General features: G+C 48.0%; 1 protein-coding gene across 1 annotated transcript in view; it reads right to left on the minus strand.

Moving 5' to 3' along the window:
* The window catches only part of LOC147736969 (uncharacterized), a 153,999-nt gene that overhangs the window by 126,730 nt on the left and 4,843 nt on the right, over positions 1-22,426 (minus strand). Inside the window, 1 exon segment of the mRNA XM_086954274.1 lies at positions 12,903-12,905. Coding sequence (XP_086810400.1) covers positions 12,903-12,905 — 3 coding nt within the window.

Genomic DNA, 22,426 nt, shown 5'->3' on the forward strand with positions numbered 1-22,426 from the left:
TCCACTCTGAAGCTCCACTCTGAAGCTCCACTCTGAAGCTCCACTCTGAAGCTCCACTCTGAAGCTCCACTCTGAAGCTCCACTCTGCACTCTGAAGCTCCACTCTGAAGCTCCACTCTGAAGCTCCACTCTGAAGCTCCACTCTGAAGCTCCACTCTGAAGCTCCACTCTGCACTCTGAAGCTCCACTCCGCACTCTGAAGCTCCACTCTCCACTCTGAAGCTCCACTCTGAAGCTCCACTCTGCACTCTGAAGCTCCACTCTGAAGCTCCACTCTGAAGCTCCACTCTGAAGCTCCACTCTGAAGCTCCACTCTGAAGCTCCACTCTGCACTCTGAAGCTCCACTCTGCACTCTGAAGCTCCACTCCGAAGCTCCACTCTGAAGCTCCACTCTGAAGCTCCACTCTGAAGCTCCACTCTGAAGCTCCACTCTGAAGCTCCACTCTGCACTCTGAAGCTCCACTCTGAAGCTCCACTCTGCACTCTGAAGCTCCACTCTGAAGCTCTACTCTGCACTCTGAAGCTCCACTCTGAAGCTCCACTCTGCACTCTGAAGCTCCACTCTGAAGCTCCACTCTGAAGCTCCACTCTGAAGCTCCACTCTGAAGCTCCACTCTGAAGCTCCACTCTGAAGCTCCACTCTGCACTCTGAAGCTCCACTCTGAAGCTCCACTCTGAAGCTCCACTCTGAAGCTCCACTCTGAAGCTCCACTCTGCACTCTGAAGCTCCACTCTGAAGCTCCACTCTGAAGCTCCACTCTGAAGCTCCACTCTGAAGCTCCACTCTGAAGCTCCACTCTGAAGCTCCACTCTGAAGCTCCACTCTGCACTCTGAAGCTCCACTTTGAAGCTCCACTCTGAAGCTCCACTCTGAAGCTCCACTCTGAAGCTCCACTCTGAAGCTCCACTCTGCACTCTGAAGCTCCACTCTGCACTCTGAAGCTCCACTCTGAAGCTCCACTCTGCACTCTGAAGCTCCACTCTGAAGCTCCACTCTGAAGCTCCACTCTGCACTCTGAAGCTCCACTCTGAAGCTCCACTCTGAAGCTCCACTCTGCACTCTGAAGCTCCACTCTGAAGCTCCACTCTGAAGCTCCACTCTGAAGCTCCACTCTGAAGCTCCACTCTGAAGCTCCACTCTGCACTCTGAAGCTCCACTTTGAAGCTCCACTCTGAAGCTCCACTCTGAAGCTCCACTCTGAAGCTCCACTCTGCACTCTGAAGCTCCACTCTGCACTCTGAAGCTCCACTCTGCACTCTGAAGCTCCACTCTGAAGCTCCACTCTGCACTCTGAAGCTCCACTCTGAAGCTCCACTCTGCACTCTGAAGCTCCACTCTGAAGCTCCACTCTGAAGCTCCACTCTGAAGCTCCACTCTGAAGCTCCACTCTGCACTCTGAAGCTCCACTCTGAAGCTCCACTCTGAAGCTCCACTCTGCACTCTGAAGCTCCACTCTGAAGCTCCACTCTGAAGCTCCACTCTGAAGCTCCACTCTGCACTCTGAAGCTCCACTCTGAAGCTCCACTCTGCACTCTGAAGCTCCACTCTGAAGCTCCACTCTGAAGCTCCACTCTGAAGCTCCACTCTGAAGCTCCACTCTGAAGCTCCACTTTGAAGCTCCACTCTGAAGCTCCACTCTGCACTCTGAAGCTCCACTCTGCACTCTGAAGCTCCACTCTGAAGCTCCACTCTGCACTCTGAAGCTCCACTCTGAAGCTCCACTCTGAAGCTCCACTCTGAAGCTCCACTCTGAAGCTCCACTCTGCAGCTCCACTCTGAAGCTCCACTCTGAAGCTCCACTCTGAAGCTCCACTCTGAACTCTGAAGCTCCACTCTGAAGCTCCACTCTGAAGCTCCACTCTGCACTCTGAAGCTCCACTCTGAAGCTCCACTCGGAAGCTCCACTCGGAAGCTCCACTCGGAAGCTCCACTCTGAAGCTCCACTCTGAAGCTCCACTCTGAAGCTCCACTCTGAAGCTCCACTCTGAAGCTCCACTCTGCACTCTGAAGCTCCACTCTGAAGCTCCACTCTGCACTCTGAAGCTCCACTCTGAAGCTCCACTCTGAAGCTCCACTCTGAAGCTCCACTCTGAAGCTCCACTCTGAAGCTCCACTCTGCACTCTGAAGCTCCACTTTGAAGCTCCACTCTGAAGCTCCACTCTGAAGCTCCACTCTGAAGCTCCACTCTGAAGCTCCACTCTGAAGCTCCACTCTGCACTCTGAAGCTCCACTCTGCACTCTGAAGCTCCACTCTGCACTCTGAAGCTCCACTCTGAAGCTCCACTCTGCACTCTGAAGCTCCACTCTGAAGCTCCACTCTGCACTCTGAAGCTCCACTCTGAAGCTCCACTCTGAAGCTCCACTCTGAAGCTCCACTCTGAAGCTCCACTCTGAAGCTCCACTCTGCACTTTGAAGCTCCACTCTGAAGCTCCACTCTGAAGCTCCACTCTGAAGCTCCACTCTGAAGCTCCACTCTGAAGCTCCACTCTGAAGCTCCACTCTGCACTCTGAAGCTCCACTCTGCACTCTGAAGCTCCACTCTGAAGCTCCACTCTGCACTCTGAAGCTCCACTCTGAAGCTCCACTCTGAAGCTCCACTCTGAAGCTCCACTCTGAAGCTCCACTCTGAAGCTCCACTTTGAAGCTCCACTCTGAAGCTCCACTCTGCACTCTGAAGCTCCACTCTGCACTCTGAAGCTCCACTCTGAAGCTCCACTCCGCACTCTGAAGCTCCACTCTGAAGCTCCACTCTGAAGCTCCACTCTGAAGCTCCACTCTGAAGCTCCACTCTGAAGCTCCACTCTGAAGCTCCACTCTGCAGCTCCACTCTGAAGCTCCACTCTGAAGCTCCACTCTGAAGCTCCACTCTGAACTCTGAAGCTCCACTCTGAAGCTCCACTCTGAAGCTCCACTCTGCACTCTGAAGCTCCACTCTGAAGCTCCACTCTGAAGCTCCACTCTGAAGCTCCACTCGGAAGCTCCACTCGGAAGCTCCACTCGGAAGCTCCACTCTGAAGCTCCACTCGGAAGCTCCACTCGGAAGCTCCACTCGGAAGCTCCACTCGGAAGCTCCACTCTGCACTCTGAAGCTCCACTCGGAAGCTCCACTCTGCACTCTGAAGCTCCACTCGGAAGCTCCACTCTGCATTCTGAAGCTCCACTCTGAAGCTCCACTCTGCACTCTGAAGCTCCACTCTGAAGCTCCACTCTGAAGCTCCACTCTGAAGCTCCACTCTGAAGCTCCACTCTGCACTCTGAAGCTCCACTCTGCACTCTGAAGCTCCACTCTCCACTCTGAAGCTCCACTCTCCACTCTGAAGCTCCACTCTCCACTCTGAAGCTCCACTCTCCACTCTGAAGCTCCACTCTCCACTCTGCACTCTGAATCTCAACTCTGAAGCTCCACTCTCCACTCTGAATCTCCACTCTGAAGCTCCACTCTCCACTCTGAATCTCCACTCTCCACTCTGAATCTCCACTCTGAATCTCCACTCTCCACTCTGAATCTCCACTCTGAATCTCCACTCTCCACTCTGAATCTCCACTCTGAATCTCCACTCTCCACTCTGAATCTCCACTCTGAAGCTCCACTCTCCACTCTGAATCTCCACTCTGAAGCTCCACTCTCCACTCTGAATCTCCACTTTGAATCTCCACTCTCCACTCTGAATCTCCACTCTGAAGCTCCACTCTCCACTCTGAATCTCCACTCTGAAGCTCCACTCTCCACTCTGAAGCTCCACTCTGAAGCTCTACTCTGCACTCTGAAGCTCCACTCTGAAGCTCCACTCTGAAGCTCCACTCTGAAGCTCCACTCTGAAGCTCCACTCTGCACTCTGAAGCTCCACTCTGAAGCTCCACTCTGCACTCTGAAGCTCCACTCTGAAGCTCCACTCTGAAGCTCCACTCTGAAGCTCCACTCTGAAGCTCCACTCTGCACTCTGAAGCTCCGCTCTGAAGCTCCGCTCTGAAGCTCCGCTCTGAAGCTCCACTCTCCACTCTGAAGCTCCACTCTGAAGCTCCACTCTGCACTCTGAAGCTCCACTCTGAAGCTCCACTCTGCACTCTGAAGCTCCACTCTGCACTCTGAAGCTCCACTCTCCACTCTGAAGCTCCACTCTCCACTCTGAAGCTCCACTCTCCACTCTGAAGCTCCACTCTCCACTCTGAAGCTCCACTCTCCACTCTCCACTCTGAAGCTCCACCCTCCACTCTGCACTCTGAATCTCAACTCTGAAGCGCCACTCTCCACTCTGAATCTCCACTCTGAATCTCCACTCTCCACTCTGAATCTCCACTCTGAATCTCCACTCTCCACTCTGAAGCTCCACTCTGAATCTCCACTCTCCACTCTGAATCTCCACTCTCCACTCTGAATCTCCACTCTCCACTCTGAATCTCCACTCTCCACTCTGCACTCTGAATCTCAACTCTGAAGCTCCACTCTCCACTCTGAATCTCCACTCTCCACTCTGAATCTCCACTCTGAATCTCCACTCTCCACTCTGAAGCTCCACTCTGAATCTCCACTCTCCACTCTGAATCTCCACTCTCCACTCTGAATCTCCACTCTCCACTCTGAAGCTCCACTCTGAAGCTCCACTCTGAAGCTCCACTCTGAATCTCCACTCTCCACTCTGAATCTCCACTCTCCACTCTGAAGCTCCACTCTGAAGCTCCACTCTGAAGCTCCACTCTGAAGCTCCACTCTGCACTCTGAAGCTCCACTCTGCACTCTGAAGCTCCACTCTGCACTCTGAAGCTCCACTCTGCACTCTGAAGCTCCACTCTGCACTCTGAAGCTCCACTCTGAAGCTGCACTCTGAAGCTCCACTCTGCACTCTGAAGCTCCACTCTGAAGCTCCACTCTGCACTCTGAAGCTCCACTCTGAAGCTCCACTCTGCACTCTGAAGCTCCACTCTGCACTCTGAAGCTCCACTCTGAAGCTCCACTCTGCACTCTGAAGCTCCACTCTGAAGCTCCACTCTGCACTCTGAAGCTCCACTCTGAAGCTCCACTCTGCACTCTGAAGCTCCACTCTGAATCTGCACTCTGAAGCTCCACTCTGCACTCTGAAGCTCCACTCTGAAGCTCCACTCTGCACTCTGAAGCTCCACTCTGAAGCTCCACTCTGCACTCTGAAGCTCCACTCTGAAGCTCCACTCTGCACTCTGAAGCTTCACTCTGAAGCTCCACTCTGCACTCTGAAGCTCCACTCTGCACTCTGAAGCTCCACTCTGAAGCTCCACTCTGCACTCTGAAGCTCCACTCTGAAGCTCCACTCTGAAGCTCCACTCTGAAGCTCCACTCTGAAGCTCCACTCTGAAGCTCCACTCTGCACTCTGAAGCTCCACTCTGAAGCTCCACTCTGAAGCTCCACTCTGCACTCTGAAGCTCCACTCTGAAGCTCCACTCTGAACCTCCACTCTGAAGCTCCACTCTGAAGCTCCACTCTGAAGCTCCACTCTGAAGCTCCACTCTGAAGCTCCACTTTGAAGCTCCACTCTGAAGCTCCACTTTGAAGCTCCACTCTGAAGCTCCACTCTGAAGCTCCACTCTGAAGCTCCACTCTGCACTCTGAAGCTCCACTCTGCACTCTGAAGCTCCACTCTGCACTCTGAAGCTCCACTCTGAAGCTCCACTCTGCACTCTGAAGCTCCACTCTGAAGCTCCACTCTGCACTCTGAAGCTCCACTCTGAAGCTCCACTCTGAAGCTCCACTCTGAAGCTCCACTCTGAAGCTCCACTCTGAAGCTCCACTCTGCACTCTGAAGCTCCACTCTGAAGCTCCACTCTGAAGCTCCACTCTGCACTCTGAAGCTCCACTCTGAAGCTCCACTCTGAAGCTCCACTCTGAAGCTCCACTCTGAAGCTCCACTCTGCACTCTGAAGCTCCACTCTGCACTCTGAAGCTCCACTCTGAAGCTCCACTCTGCACTCTGAAGCTCCACTCTGAAGCTCCACTCTGAAGCTCCACTTTGAAGCTCCACTCTGAAGCTCCACTCTGCACTCTGAAGCTCCACTCTGAAGCTCCACTCTGCACTCTGAAGCTCCACTCTGAAGCTCCACTCTGAAGCTCCACTCTGAAGCTCCACTCTGAAGCTGCACTCTGAAGCTCCACTCTGAAGCTCCACTCTGAAGCTCCACTCTGAAGCTCCACTCTGCACTCTGAAGCTCCACTCTGAAGCTCCACTCAGAAGCTCCACTCAGAAGCTCCACTCTGCACTCTGAAGCTCCACTCTGAAGCTCCACTCTGAAGCTCCACTCTGCACTCTGAAGCTCCACTCTGAAGCTCCACTCTGCACTCTGAAGCTCCACTCTGAAGCTCCACTCTGAAGCTCCACTCTGAAGCTCCACTCTGAAGCTCCACTCTCCACTCTGAAGCTCCACTCTGAAGCTCCACTCTCCACTCTGAAGCTCCACTCTGAAGCTCCACTCTGAAGCTCCACTCTGAAGCTCCACTCTGAAGCTCCACTCTGAAGCTCCACTCTGCACTCTGAAGCTCCACTCTGAAGCTCCACTCTGAAGCTCCACTCTGAAGCTCCACTCTGAAGCACCACTCTGCACTCGGTATAATCTTCATGCCTCCTACTTTCCCTGCAGCCAACCATCTCCTCGGATGGCGGGCTGCCGGCGATACCTCCCTGCAGCTTGGTTTGACCTTCATGCCCTTTCCCGGCGGGTGCCCTCAATCCCGGACCAGATTCGGGGGCGTTCCCGAGAAGAGGCTTTCGGCTGACGTAGCCAAAAGCCAAAGAATCTCGGGAACGCCCCCGTGTCTGGTCCGGCATTGACGGACAGGCCCCTCATCCAATGGCTAGGCTCCATTTATGGAGCCAGCCAATGAATGACGAGGGCCGACCCAAAGCCACACTACAGTTCTCATTAGGTTTTTGCTGCGCAAAAAAGATGCGCAGCAAAAACCTCTCTGAAGCTCCACTCTGAAGCTCCACTCTGAAGCTCCACTCTGAAGCTCCACTCTGAAGCTCCACTCTGCACTCTGAAGCTCCACTCTGCACTCTGAAGCTCCACTCTGCACTCTGAAGCTCCACTCTGCACTCTGAAGCTCCACTCTGAAGCTCCACTCTGAAGCTCCACTCTGAAGCTCCACTCTGAAGCTCCACTCTCCACTCTGAAGCTCCACTCTGAAGCTCCACTCTGAACTCTGAAGCTCCACTCTGAAGCTTCACTCTGAAGCTCCACTCTGAAGCTCCACTCTGAAGCTCCACTCTGAAGCTCCACTCTGAAGCTCCACTCTGCACTCTGAAGCTCCACTCTGAAGCTCCACTCTGAAGCTCCACTCTGCACTCTGAAGCTCCACTCTGAAGCTCCACTCTGCACTCTGAAGCTCCACTCTGAAGCTCTACTCTGCACTCTGAAGCTCCACTCTGAAGCTCCACTCTGCACTCTGAAGCTCCACTCTGAAGCTCCACTCTGAAGCTCCACTCTGAAGCTCCACTCTGAAGCTCCACTCTGAAGCTCCACTCTGCACTCTGAAGCTCCACTCTGAAGCTCCACTCTGAAGCTCCACTCTGCACTCTGAAGCTCCACTCTGAAGCTCCACTCTGAAGCTCCACTCTGAAGCTCCACTCTGAAGCTCCACTCTGCACTCTGAAGCTCCACTCTGAAGCTCCACTCTGAAGCTCCACTCTGAAGCTTCACTTTGAAGCTCCACTCTGAAGCTCCACTCTGAAGCTCCACTCTGAAGCTCCACTCTGCACTCTGAAGCTCCACTCTGCACTCTGAAGCTCCACTCTGCACTCTGAAGCTCCACTCTGAAGCTCCACTCTGCACTCTGAAGCTCCACTCTGAAGCTCCACTCTGCACTCTGAAGCTCCACTCTGAAGCTCCACTCTGAAGCTCCACTCTGCACTCTGAAGCTCCACTCTGAAGCTCCACTCTGAAGCTCCACTCTGAAGCTCCACTCTGAAGCTCCACTCTGCACTCTGAAGCTCCACTCTGCACTCTGAAGCTCCACTCTGAAGCTCCACTCTGCACTCTGAAGCTCCACTCTGAAGCTCCCCTCTGAAGCTCCACTCTGAAGCTCCACTCTGAAGCTCCACTCTGCACTCTGAAGCTCCACTCTGCACTCTGAAGCTCCACTCTGAAGCTCCACTCTGCACTCTGAAGCTCCACTCTGAAGCTCCACTCTGAAGCTCCACTCTGAAGCTCCACTCTGAAGCTCCTCTCTGAAGCTCCACTCTGAAGCTCCACTCTGAAGCTCCACTCTGAAGCTCCACTCTGCACTCTGAAGCTCCACTCTGAAGCTCCACTCTGAAGCTCCACTCTGCACTCTGAAGCTCCACTCTGAAGCTCCACTCAGAAGCTCCACTCTGCACTCTGAAGCTCCACTCTGCACTCTGAAGCTCCACTCTGCACTCTGAAGCTCCACTCTGAAGCTCCACTCTGCACTCTGAAGCTCCACTCTGAAGCTCCACTCTGCACTCTGAAGCTCCACTCTGAAGCTCCACTCTGCACTCTGAAGCTCCACTCTGAAGCTCCACTCTGAAGCTCCACTCTGAAGCTCCACTCTGAAGCTCCACTCTCCACTCTGAAGCTCCACTCTGAAGCTCCACTCTCCACTCTGAAGCTCCACTCTCCACTCTGAAGCTCCACTCTGAAGCTCCACTCTGAAGCTCCACTCTGAAGCTCCACTCTGAAGCTCCACTCTGAAGCTCCACTCTGCACTCTGAAGCTCCACTCTGAAGCTCCACTCTGGCGCTCCACTCTGAAGCTCCACTCTGAAGCACCACTCTGCACTCGGTATAATCTTCATGCCTCCTACTTTCCCTGCAGCCAACCATCTCCTCGGATGGCGGGCTGCCGGCGATACCTCCCTGCAGCTTGGTTTGACCTTCATGCCCTTTCCCGGCGGGTGCCCTCAATCCCGGACCAGATTCGGGGGCGTTCCCGAGAAGAGGCTTTCGGCTGACGTAGCCAAAAGCCAAAGAATCTCGGGAACGCCCCCGTGTCTGGTCCGGCATTGACGGACAGGCCCCTCATCCAATGGCTAGGCTCCATTTATGGAGCCAGCCAATGAATGACGAGGGCCGACCCAAAGCCACACTACAGTTCTCATTAGGTTTTTGCTGCGCAAAAAAGATGCGCAGAGCGCATCTTTTTGGCGAGGCAAAACCTAAAAAGGGCTTGCCTTTGTAGAAAATAGCATTAACACCCTTTCTTCCTGTATTTACACGTTAGATAATATTGTTTCATCTGTTGTTGATATTGTACAAGAAGACGTTGCTGTTCTGTACCATGGACAAAATCAAGTGCGTTCTGTTATGCAGTTTGCATGGACTCTTCAAACTTTAAAATCTGGGAGGGTTCCTTGTGATTACATGAACATATCGTTATTTTTGCCTTTTAATTTGACTGTTAAACAACAAGTTATGTCACGTTTTCACTGCTGCATATTGAAAAACTGGAACTGTTACCATTTTCAGTGGCTGAGTCGAATACGGCAGTTTGGCTCATCCATGAGTTAATAACTCTACCTTTCCCTCTGTTTAAATTTGAGTCCTGCATGAAACACAATGCAATAGGTAGATTCGAACCTTTGGGTGGTGCTTATCTTCATGAAGTCTGGAATCTCTCGTTTACATATAGGTGTTTGAGGGAAGGAAAGGAAGATCATTTGAATGGTGAAGACTGCACATCCACTCCTGATCACTCAGTCTGTAGAATTGTAATGTAATGGCACTGAATCTTACGTGTGTTTTGAAAGGCACTCCCACCCCGGCTATTACACCAACTTTCACATTGCTTGCAAAACTGTAGTTATTTGTTAATAAATAATGAAGATTGCTGTGGTATGCTTGCGGGAATTCCATACATCGTTACTGTTTTCCAGCGTGTGGTTTGCTGTAAGAATGTCCTGTTTCCTCCTACACATGGGAGGCTTGATGTATCCATCTGGCCTTCTATCCCGACCTTGAAAGCAGAGTTCAACAAGATGAGCCGAATGAGAGCTCTGTTGTCCCAAAGGGAAGTCGCCCTTACATCTGTGCGTGAAACATTCGTCCTTCATTTTGCAAACACTTGTACTGAGGTACATGCCTTATTAAATACAGACCAGCCCCTGCATTTTGGTAGTTTGATTCACACAATCTTTAATGCCTCGTCTACCACTGGCCTGGCACATTTTTTTAAAGTAGTAAGGTCTGGCCTTGTGACCTCATTCCAATCTATATTTGGGGTGATACCGGCATTTTTTCATTCTATTTTTTCCAGCCTGTTTGGCGGTTTCCCGTTAGTTCTCGCTTTGGGAGCCGGAGTACTACTGTTGATTTTCTTGCTGAAAAATGGTTGCACATTCTGTGCCCCTGACAACCAGCTCCGGCTGCTCCAGCTTGGTCTCTGGATGCTTGAATACTATGGATCACTACCTTTGGCTTCTTTGAGTGTGGCGTATGGTTTATCCTTCCGGTTTTCATACTTTACATGTGTGCAGCCAGTTTTCCACTGCCTGGATTGAATGGGCCCTGGATTTGTTTCTATGCAACACAGTGTCTCCTAACCCGGATTATGATTTACTAATGAGCCCCTTAGTTGCTCATGAACTAGACTGTTTTGGGGGACTAGGTTCAACGAGTCCCAAGATGGCTGCCAACCCATCCTAGTTGAAATGTTGGCAACCAATCAAATTTCAGTAGGGTTTAACCCTTTGGATGCGTCGGACGGTTAGGGGCTGTCCGACGTCAAGGTGGGTGAGTGCGTCGGTCGGCCAGTAGCCGTCCGATCTGCGCATGCGTAAGATTTTGCCGTATCGCGGGGGAATTCTGCCCGCACTCAAAGGGTTAAGTAGACTGTTGGGCTCCCAGATATCTATATTTTTTAAACTTAAATATCTCTGTAACTATAAACGTATTTACACCAACATGACCAACATCAAGCTTTCTGCTAAATTTGGTGTCATTTTGTTCAGCGGTTTGGGCTGCAGTCGCGATTTGGGGCACCCTTTTTTTCTCTGTGCCCGTCTGACTGATCACCCGGAAACATTCAACACAGTGGCTGAACAAAACACAAACTTTTTTTGAAAATTTCATGAAGATTTGTCAAGAGGCACCAAAGTTATTGACAAAACAGAAAATGCTTTTCCTATGGAAACTTTTGTATTAACTATAACTACCTACTGGGGACTGCCAGTAGGTAATATATATAAATAGTGAGGGATTTTTAGGGTTCAGGGATGATGAGTGTATAGGAGCGGGGAGGAGTTTGGAGGGCTTTAACAGTTAGTGCATAGACGTAGTAAGACATTTTTAGGACTCAGCAATGGGAATTCAATAATTGAACTATATTAAACATATATTATACATAAAATATATATATTCACAAAAAAACAAAGGTTAAAGTGAAGTTATAAGATAAATTGACGTTAAAGTTATATCTTACTTTACATTAGAAAAACCCTAGAAATTCCCTGAAAGAAACAAAGGTTAAAGGGCCGTTATAGTTAGGAAAAACTATCAGTTAAAACACACCGTTTTAAACAAGCAAAACCACTGAAATTCACCAGTTATAGTTATCTCAAATAACTATAACTTGTGTGCCCTAAAGTAACTATAACTTACACCCTCGCCATTACATCACTCATGACATGTGGGATTACATCATTGATAAAAAACAACTACTGCAGCATCTGAAATGAAAGCACTGATGACAACAAAGTGCATAGTGGGGCATGAGCTATAATTACTTTAAGGCCAGATATTTGGTGACAATATTTTGTCATTGCGAATGTGTGTTTTGTCACTGTTGATGTGTGTTTGCTGCCTGTAAACTGAAGTGAAGTAAAACTTCTTTGTTGAATGTTCATGGTGTTATGCATATTATTTTAATCAAAGGACAGGTTGAAATTTAATTTAACAGCACACATGCACATCGTTGTTTAGCACCAACAGTTTTTGGTTTTACAATTTCTTTTTACTTCAGAACTTACTGTCTCAGGATAAGGGCCTTCTCTTTATGTTATGGAGAAGAGAAACAACATAGTTGCTTGATGATGCAGGTTCTGCCATGCCATGAACTTCCTAGCCCTACCTGAGTTCTGCATCAGACATTTTTAGGCAGGCAGTACATTCTGGTTGTTTTCATTCTCTTGCAGACCTTCTCTGTCAGTCCACAGAGGAGCCACAGTTATGCTGAGTCGCTTGTACCAGTAATCCTTGTGACCCACATCCCAGGCAGTAAGCTTGCGGTCTCGATTCTAATTTATGGTCAGGGTCAAGTCACGTACAACAACAGCCTTCACAAAGCTCAAACAGTCTATGTTTGGCCGCCTGTGCAATTAGTCTCTTGATTCTCACTGTGTCTCTTGGGTACAAGGGCTGGCACTGGCACAGACACTAGCTTGCAAGCAGTGATGGTTCTCTGGTAATCCTTAACCAAATACTTTTTTTTTAAACTCTTTATATTGTCATTATAATCAAGGTACAAATTGGTCGAGTAGTTCATACAGACAATTAATTCTGACATAATCAGCAATATTGCAAAGTGCGCAACTGTGGTTTATACATAATAGTTGAGTGCAGTGCTCCCCTCATGAATTTCCCATCTCCCCATCCTTGTCCTCTTCCGACTAACTGTCCTTCTGTGTCCTTGGCAGCTCACAAATGTATCCCCTGAATTTGTTCCATGCCTCCCATATCTTGCTCTACTTCTGAGGACATCCTCGATTAATGAAGGCTGCTTTCACGGCCACCATTGACGTGTCTAAATTCCCACACCATGCTGTGAGTGTTGGTGACTCTCCCGCACCCTACGTTTGTGCTATATTCCGCTTCCCTATCATGATTCCCAGTGTGGGCCACGTTTCGCCGGGCGTGTTAAATCATTCAGTTTCCACACATTCAGTAAGCATCGTCTAGGCTCAGGCGTCAATGAAATTTCCACAGTCTGTGATATAGTCCTCATGATTTTCGCCCAATATTCAGCAATCCTTGGACATTCCCACCCACTATGAAAAAATGTTCCCTCCTCCCCACATCATCTCAAACAGTACGGGCGTGGTGCTGTTCCTTCCAAATCCTTTCTTAAAGTGCGAGCAGGGTCTTTAGGTATCAAGGGACCGTGCCATCCTCCAGTTATCATAGGCACACTGAAGTTTTCTAAGTGAGTGCCATCTCTGTACCAAACAGAGTCGGGTAAAATCAGGTAGACCTATAGCATCATTAAATGTATTAGTACATAGGGCCCTAGCTTGAGTTTGGTGAACAGGATACTCACAGACATGGCCGATGTCCCGTCTCCTGTATTACAAGTCCATTGTTGTCTATAGTACTTGTCATACTGTAGAAACCAAATTTGACGGGTTAGCTAAACTCTAAATAAGGCCCTTTATTTTTTATGACCAATCCTTAGAAATTAAGTGCTCCAAATAAATTTAGAGATAAAATCCCAACCATGTTTTCATAAAAGGAGGATGGAAATTGCAATTGTAACATTGATAATAGGCATAGTGGTTGTGGTACAATAACAATTTATCTTTTGAACTGTACTCCACCAGTGTAGAAACAAGGAAGGTCATAAATCAATATTGTGGATATTTGGCAATACAATTGAGATTCATTGTGTATTTAATAGTATTGAGGAGTTAATGATTAAATATTTCAGTTGAGACGGATGCTGTATTAAATCGATGCCCGGTAACATGTTTGTAGTAAAATTCATATTCAGATAAAACAATTATTTATTAGGTGTGAAGGCACAAACTGAAACTCTGGCACACAAAGCAATGAGTTCCAAGACGTTCTGAATTACAGTGATAAGATCAATAATGAGCAATAAAAAACATAACATAAGATTTATGGATGCCACAAAGGAAGAGTTCAGCGGCTAGTAAAGATGCAAGATGGGCCAATAGACTACAAAACTTAGCACCTCTGAAGAAATTTACCATCAGCTGACCAACCATTTCTCTTGCTGTAGGTGTAATACAGAACATTAACAATAGTTGGAAAAGCAGTTTCAAACTGAAATAAATTGCTATAAATAAAAATGCATAATTAACATTTTCTGCAAACAGTGGCAAAATACTTATGGATGATGAAGAGGAACCAATCTAGACTTATAGGTGACAAATGCGTCTGGCACAGCGATTCTCAAACTGTGGCTCGGGCTGCGGAGTCGGAGCCGATTCTTGGTGGGCTGCGAAAGTTCTGTTCAGTAGATAAGTCATATTTTAAACGATTAGCCCAGGTTGTGCACTAACGCAAAAGGGCAGTACAATGTTCCTCGGATAATTTTTTTAATAAACCTTTACAAGTATTCCGAAGCAAAACCCTGGGTAAATCTTCCAGTATTTATTGTAGCAGGTTTTTTTTTTTTACTTCACAAATCCATTTCAACAGAGAATGTGATCACTATACATGATAAACAACCATACCACTTGTGTATGACTTTCACACTTAAATTGATTAATATATATGTGGCCCAAATACCAGAACTGCCAATTTTGGATCTGGGAAACAACGTTTGAGTCCTGGTGTTGGCTCAACAACCTTTGGTCCTGGGACTATTACTAAATCTACTGTGCTTATCATAAAACACTCTGACCTTCTATAATGTAATCTGGTGCTCGTGTAAAGTGATCTAATGCCCTTGGACTGTATTCAAATGAGACAAAACTCTAAAATATACACAATATACTGAGTCCAAACTGCATCACTAAGTCTCATTTTGACACCAAAATCAATACAAGTTCTTACCACATACTCTGATGCCAAAGGAGTTTCTCATATTTCCTAAAAGCATTTGTATCATTATCAAGATTTTTCAGTAGACTTGCTGTTTTAGTGAATGGAAGCCACAGGCTAGCATCCCCCTTGTATAGGTGTTCCAGCTTCAGACTCCAGTGCAGTTCAGCATCTGCCCCTTCTATGGGCAAATCATTATCTTGCCCACATTATCTTGGCCACAGTCCAACCACAGTACGGAAACCGCCCTCCTCACCGCAAAAGACGACATCCGTCATGGGTTTTGAAAGTTAACTAATGGGATTACCTAAACTTCTTTGCATCCAAATTACAAAGCTAGACAACATAACAGGAACAGTGAGACTATTTATTCTGTAATGCACTGGTAATGATCACTTCACAATTTGTTACATTTGCTATACTATTCTGCAATGTTCACTGTATTTTTCTGACATTCATACTGATAAGGTTTTTCATTAATATGGGATTTTGTATTCTCTGAGATGGGGTACATGACTTGAACATTAATGAGAGTTAGATCACTAATAGGGTTTGATTGCAGTGTAGGTTTTGTCGTGGTTGAGTAGAATTTATCACTAAAGCTTTCAAGGCACTCAGAGCACTGATCAGGCTTTAGTCCAGTGTATGCTCTTTTACAGTATGAAAGGGTAGCTTTTTCCCAGAAGTATGAGGTTCCGTGACGATCGTAAGTGGTGTTTTTGACTTGCACGAATATGGTCGAGTCTGGTATCTACGAACCGCAAATGACGAGTTTAGTGGGTGTACGCAGTTTCGCTGTATTAGCCTAAACCGTTCGTCTGTTTCGTGGGTATCCCTATCTGTACCCACGGGTTCCATCTTAGATACGGCATCCATTTTGTCTCTTGCCCTCAAGTAGCCAGCGAACGGACGTTGTCCGCTTCGCGACCCTGGGATTCCCAAGACTTTTGCGGAAGACACGTTTCCTTTGAAAGTGTCTTTATGATGAGGGAGATGGCACTGTGAGGGAGATGGCACTGTAAGGCAGATGGCCCCGCTCGAGGCTCATCTTGCCGTGCCGGTCTATTATCTTAGTTGTGCATCTCATTAGGCACGTCCCTTTGATGCCTGCAGCTCGTGTTTCCCGATACCACCCCTTTTACACCCTTTCCGATCTCCCCACTGTTTCTGCCTTCCTCTGCACCTGTTTCTGTTCCTTCTTCGATCTGTTTACTGCCAATTGGAATGTACTAATGGTGGGAAGATGGGTTTTACAGTTGGGAACCACCAAATGTTTCCGTACTTACGTTCTGGGCCCTGAATGCATCAAAGCAACCCCTCTTGGTGATTATGATGGGAACCAAGTTGTAAACCTTTGTGTACCATGTTAACCTATGAGAGAAATGTGTATAAAAGGAGCGACCCACAGTAGCAATTCGAAGCAGGCTCCGCGAACCTACATGTGATGTACTTCTCGTGACTTCTGTGTTCCCTGCAGTAATAAACCTCGAATCTTTGACGCCGAAGGAAGTGTCCCGTGTCTCTGTCATTTGTACGCCAGAACAGGTTACCCACGAAGGTTTCAGGTGTTGTCCCCTGGCACCGCTGGGTCTTAGAAAAACCCAGTCCTTCAGTTGGCCCCCAATGTGGGGCTGCATCAGTGGTACCGGTCCAAGCCCGACGATCGTGAGGAACTTCGTGTGAAAACTCCGAGGGAAGGTGCACCCCGCTTCATCGATCCTGTTGTCGAAACAAGTGGCCCGACGACTTTTCCCGCGAAGATTCCCGCCTCCTGACGGCTGCGACGGACTGCTGCCCTGACTGTAGACCTGTTTTGGTGCCTGGCGTAGACCTTGGTATAGCGAGACGATTGACGGGCCTTCCTGGTGACGCCATCGATCTTTGAGTTAAGTATTTGTGGGTCGCTCCCAGAGTCCTTAGTTGTGGTTGCTTAGTTGTTGCATGGTTCCATTGCATTTGTGGTTCTTAGTACTTGGTTCTTTGTTGTGATATTTGACGTCTGCAGTCGCCAAAAACCGAGGGTTTTTGCTCTTTGCAGGGACTTGGTAAATCCCGTAACCCTTGAAGTTTGTGAAACTCGGCTAGTGTGCAAGATGCCTGGTCGTAGTACTTTGTTCAGTTGTTTTCGACGTTGTGGTACGGATTCCCGACTGGAGGACTCGTGTCCGATACCTCCGGTTGGAACTCCAACTTATGAGCTCTATAGTAAGCACGGGTTAGGTCCGATTACCTTTAATGAATATTGGATTCGCTATACTAAAAAGGATGGTGTCCTTAGTTGGCCACCTCATGGTAGTTTCGAAACCCCGATCTTAGATAATCTTGAAGCTAAATTGTTCCAAAGAAAAGCAAGGCCGGCCATGTTTGATTCTTTTCGGTTGTGGCGCAAAGAAGCCAAACAGAGAGAAATCAAACAGGAAAAACGCAATAAGAGAGAAGGAAATGTTACAACGGTAAAGAACGCAGAGCAGTTCCAGCGAGATAAGGAGGAAAAGGAGAAGGAAGTTTTCGATAGATTGCAGCGTACGTCTATAGATAAATGTTATCCCGCTTTACCGACGGGTACGGATAAGAAAGAGGAATCAGTTGAGGACCCTTTACTGTCCTATCTTCTGAAGTCACCACCTCCGTACGCACAGGGTACCGCAGCTCCTGTGGTTCCCCCTGTACCTGCTCCTGTGCCTGCTCCTCAACCTGCTCCTCAACCTGTACCCGCTCTTCCGGTTGTTCCTGTTCCCTTGCCTACTTCTGTCCCTACTGCTCCTCCGCTTGTACTTCCTCATACTCCTACTGCTGCTCCTGTTCTACTCACTCCTGCTGTTTCTTCTGTTTCTGACACTTCTCTTGTTAATCCCTTATGTTATACTTCTCCGTCTGTTCGACGTCGTACTCCTTCTGTTGCTGCTAACTTTTTCAATTCCCTTGGACCTATTCTTGAGTCCGCTGGTTCGGACGGTCCTCAAAGACGTAGTCAGCTTCCTGGTAATCGGGAACGTGCCGCACTGTATAATATGGCGATGGCTTGGATGAAATACCCCATTAGGAATCCTCCACGTTCAGTGTTAGATACGTTTTGTCAATTCAATATACCGACACAAAGATACGTTTTTGAAGAAATGTGTAAGGTTTTACGTGACCAAATATCGGCTGATGCATCTGACGAGGTTTTGACTGCTTTGACTGATCTTCAGCTTCAGTTTTCGAGCGGAATGTTAGTAGGCACCAATGTTCGACGTGCTGTCGAGCAGTTGTTATCTTTTCGTCCCTCTATAATGCCTCGAGCATTATTCGTGGAAGACATTGAGGGACCGCAAGACGCGCCCGGTCAGTATCCCATGCGCGAAGTACCACCGGTGTATATGCCTGGTAACCCTGGTGCTAATCCTCCAATACTGCCATTCTTCCAGAGAGTGTGGATACACCTCCCGTGGAAGCGGTCAGAAGTTCTGCAAGTGAAGCAATCTTTGCCGGACCCTCGCAAAAATCCTGCAGGGTATTATAAATAATTATCGCAGCTCGTAGATGCTACGATAATGAATCTTGCCGATATCGATATGCTGTTTGGCAATGTCGTACCGCAACCGGTATGGGCAAAGATTCATCAGGAAAATCATGCAAACGAATTAGGTGGTGATTGGGCTGCTATCATAGCGGCTGATGGTTTGCAAGTTGGTGGTGCTAAACCTGAACAGTTAATTGTTGATCTCCCTCAGAGAATAATTACCCTAATGAAAACGCTTATGCCAGCTATGAAGGTGAATTGGGATAAGTTGTCCGCTTGCAAACAGAAGAAGGACGAGATTGTCTCTGATTTCTTTACGAGATTTGAGGAGGCATTCATCGATCATAGTGGTCAGGATATGGGTACCGAGGGTGGTCAGAGATTGTTCGTGGACAAATTTGTTTCTAACTTGCTGCCTGACTTGAGCAACAAATTGAAAAATTCTGAGAGTACGTGGGCTGTTTCTACGTCTGCTCAAATATTGGCTACGGCACAGTATTATGAGAATAGGGAGAAAGAAGAAAATGATTGTGCCGATAAAAAGACGAAAGAACTCAAAACTAAAGTGTTGTTGCAGCAGGCGTATCCTCCGCGTTCGAATCAGAATGATTCGCAACAGCGTAATCGATCGCAGTCTCAGTCTAATAGATCGCAATCTCGAAATGACTCCTCTTCGCAGAGATCTTCGTTGGGGTACAATCAGTGTGCCTATTGTAGGAATGAGGGTCATCTGAAATTCGATTGTCCAGTTCTTAATGAGCGTAATAGTGGTACTTCGTCTAGAGGAGGACGTGGTGGTTCTCAACAGACATCACGTGGTAGAGGTCGTGGTACTCAAAATGATCGTTCCACTAACACTTCTGACTCCAATAATTGTTTTGATCAACGTGGATCATCGCAAGGAAGATCTTCGCAGTATAATGTAGATGATTATTACGTCGATCAGAGCACTGACGACGGTAATTACTAGGACAGCCATAGACAAGGAGAGGGAGTAGTATCAGTTCCGGTTGATCAGAGAGGGCCTTACGTCGCAGTTGCCACCTCGGGCGTCGTTGAGCCTTTTCTGTTGGACACTGGTGCAGCGAAAAGTTCCATCATGCATTCGAAACTCCCTGGCGCACCTTTGTCTGGCTTAACAAATGTTTCCGTTGGATTCTCTGGCGCCCCTGTTAGCAATCCAGTTTCGCGCCCTTTGCCTCTTACCGTTGGGCCTTGTGAGCTGAAAGCTCCATTGATTTTGACCACTGGTTGTGGTGAAAATCTTTTGGGCCTGGATTTGCTAAAACGTCTGTATGCGACTTTGTATTGTTCTCCTGCGGGAGTAAAGCTTACTTTGGGTGAGAGAGTTATCTCTCCAATGTACTTGTCTCTCGATAAGCTTCCACCGGAATTGAGTTCTCTTCCTCCATCTTTGTGGGCGACAGGTCCCAATGACGTGGGCCTGCTTGATATCTCCCCTTATATTGTTCACTTGAAATCTAACGTGCGACTGCCACGTATTCCCCAGTATCGTATCTCTCTTGACGGTGAACGAGCATTGTTAGCGATCATCTATGATCTGATTGAGAAAGATGTCATTGAGGAGACTCGGGGAAACGTGTGCAACAGTCCTGTACTGCCCATTTTGAAACAAACTGATCCATCGAAGCCACCTGTTTATCGTTTTGTTATCGATTTACGGGAGGTGAATAAAATTGTGATTCCTCAGTTCCCTGTGGTGCCTGACATTACGGCTCTACTGACTCTGATTCCAGCTTCTGCATCTTGGTTTTCAGTGATCGATCTGAAGAATGCGTTCTTCAGCATTCCGATTGCTCAAGAGAGTAGAGACCTTTTCGGTTTCTCTGTTGGTGGCCGCAGCTTCCGGTTTAAACGTGCTCCTCAGGGCTACTGTGAGAGTCCATCGATATACAGTCAAGCCTTGAAAGGTCAACTTGATGCATTTGTGTTGCCGGCTGGTGCAGCCTTGATCCAATACGTCGACGACCTATTGGTGGCCGCAGACACTCAGGACATTTGCAAACTTGCTACGGTGTCGTTGTTGCAACATCTCTGTGACTTACATCACAAGGTGTCACCTTCTAAACTACAATATTGTTGTCAAGAAGTAACCTATCTAGGTCACTTATTGTCAAAGGAGGGAAGAAGGTTGACCCCAGAGAGAATTGCAGCGATTGCGCGAATGACTGTGGCAACGACTCAGAGAGATGTGCGTGCCTTTTTAGGTATCACGTCATACTGCAGGCAGTGGATTCCAAATTTTTCATTGCTCACGAAACCATTGGTAGCTCTTACGTGCAAGGATGTTCCAACTCCTTTGCCATGGACGGAAGAATGTCAGAAAAGTTTTACTGAATTGCGTGACGCGTTGTGTTCGGCTCCTGTGTTAGGTACCCCTGACTACAGTAAGCCGTTCACATTATACGTTCAGGAGAGGGAAGGTTGTGCGTTGAGCGTTTTGACGCAACCTTTTGGCGGTAAACAGCGTCCATGTGCATATTTTTCCTCGACCTTGGACCCGGTAGCTAGAGCATTGCCGAGTTGTTTGAGAGCAACAGCGGCAGCTGCGGTGTCCATCCGACAATCTGCAGGATTGGTCATGGATAATATGCTTACGGTAATGGTTCCGCATGCGGTTGACACTCTTTTGAATCGTACAAAAACCCAACACTTGACGAGTGAAAGGTTGTCTGGGTACGAGTTGACGCTGTTGGCAAGTCACATTCAGATAAAACGTTGTAATGTCCTGAACCCGGCGACTTTGTTGCCAATTAGTATGGAATCAGATGAAGTAGCACCTCATGATTGCTACTTACGAACGGAAGAGGAAACAAAAGGTCGTGTGGACCTTAAAAACACTCCTTTGGAAGATCCCGATGGGACCTTGTATGTGGATGGTTCATGTTTTAAACTGCCGAATGGTGATGTGACGACTGCGTATGCTGTGGTAACTTTGAATACTGTTGTGGAGACTGCGAGATTGAATCAGAATTCTGCCCAAGCTGCAGAACTGATCGCTTTGAATAGAGCGTGTGTGTTGTCGAAAGGGAAACGGGTGAATGTGTTTACCGACAGCCAATACGCTTTTGGCGTCGCGCATAGTTTTGGACGGTTGTGGAGAGAGAGAGGTTTTATGACCTCGCATGGCACTAAGATACAGCATGGACAGCTGGTGAATGATCTTTTGGACGCACTTACATTGCCTAAGCAAGTGGCGATTGTCAAATGTAGTGCGCATCGTAAGGTGACGGATGATGTTGGTCGTGGTAATGCGTTTGCGGATGAGACTGCTAAGGAGACTGCCCGAAACATTAGCACGAGAATGTATGTGACGAGTTCGGTTAGGTGGCCTGCAGAAACTAGTATGTGTGAGGATACTATCGAGAGTGTGAAAGCGATACAGAATGAGGCCACTGAGACTGAAAAGACGAAGTGGAAAGAGAGTACGGGAAAGTTGGATGCGAATGGTTGTTGGATTGATTTGTCGGAACATAAGAGATGGATGTTGCCAGATGCGTATGTGCTAGCTGTTGTGACGATGGCACACGGTTTAGCGCATATTAGTGCGAAAGGTATCTCCAAGTTGTTGTTCCCTGTGTGGAAGAATGATGGTATTACTAAATGTGCTGAGAGATTGGTTAAGAACTGCATGATATGTATGATGTACAATCCTGGTAGGGGAACCCCTACACCTCCTGGCCATTTTGCTCCCCCTTCATGCCCCTTTGAGGTCATTCAGCTAGACTTCATCCATATGGAGCGATGCAATAACCTGAAATACGTTTTAGTTGTGGTTTGCGCATTCTCCCGATGGATTGAAGCCTACCCTCTCAAAGACAATACTGCTCTGTCCACTGCGAAAATCCTACTGAAGGAATACTTCCCTCTGTATGGAATGCCACGGATTGTATGGTCTGATAACGGAAGTGAGTTTGTGGGGAGTGTGATGAAGAATGTTTGTAAGGGTCTTGGAATTACTCAAAAATTCCATAGCGCCAATCATCCCCAGTCAGCAGGTTTAGTTGAAGGGTATAATGGCACCCTTAAACTAAAACTAGCGAAGATTCAGGCTACGACTGGTCTCTCGTGGCCTGATGCTTTGCCTTTAGCCTTGTTGTCAACAAGGGCGACTGTACACTCCCGAGTAGGGCTCAGTCCCTATGAAATAGTGTTCGGCCGTCCTGCGAATGTTTGGGGGGTCCCTAGACCGAGTGTGT

The sequence above is a fragment of the Lissotriton vulgaris genome, chromosome 1_1, assembly GCF_964263255.1.
Source record: "Lissotriton vulgaris chromosome 1_1, aLisVul1.2, whole genome shotgun sequence".
Classification (NCBI taxonomy): domain Eukaryota; kingdom Metazoa; phylum Chordata; class Amphibia; order Caudata; family Salamandridae; genus Lissotriton; species Lissotriton vulgaris.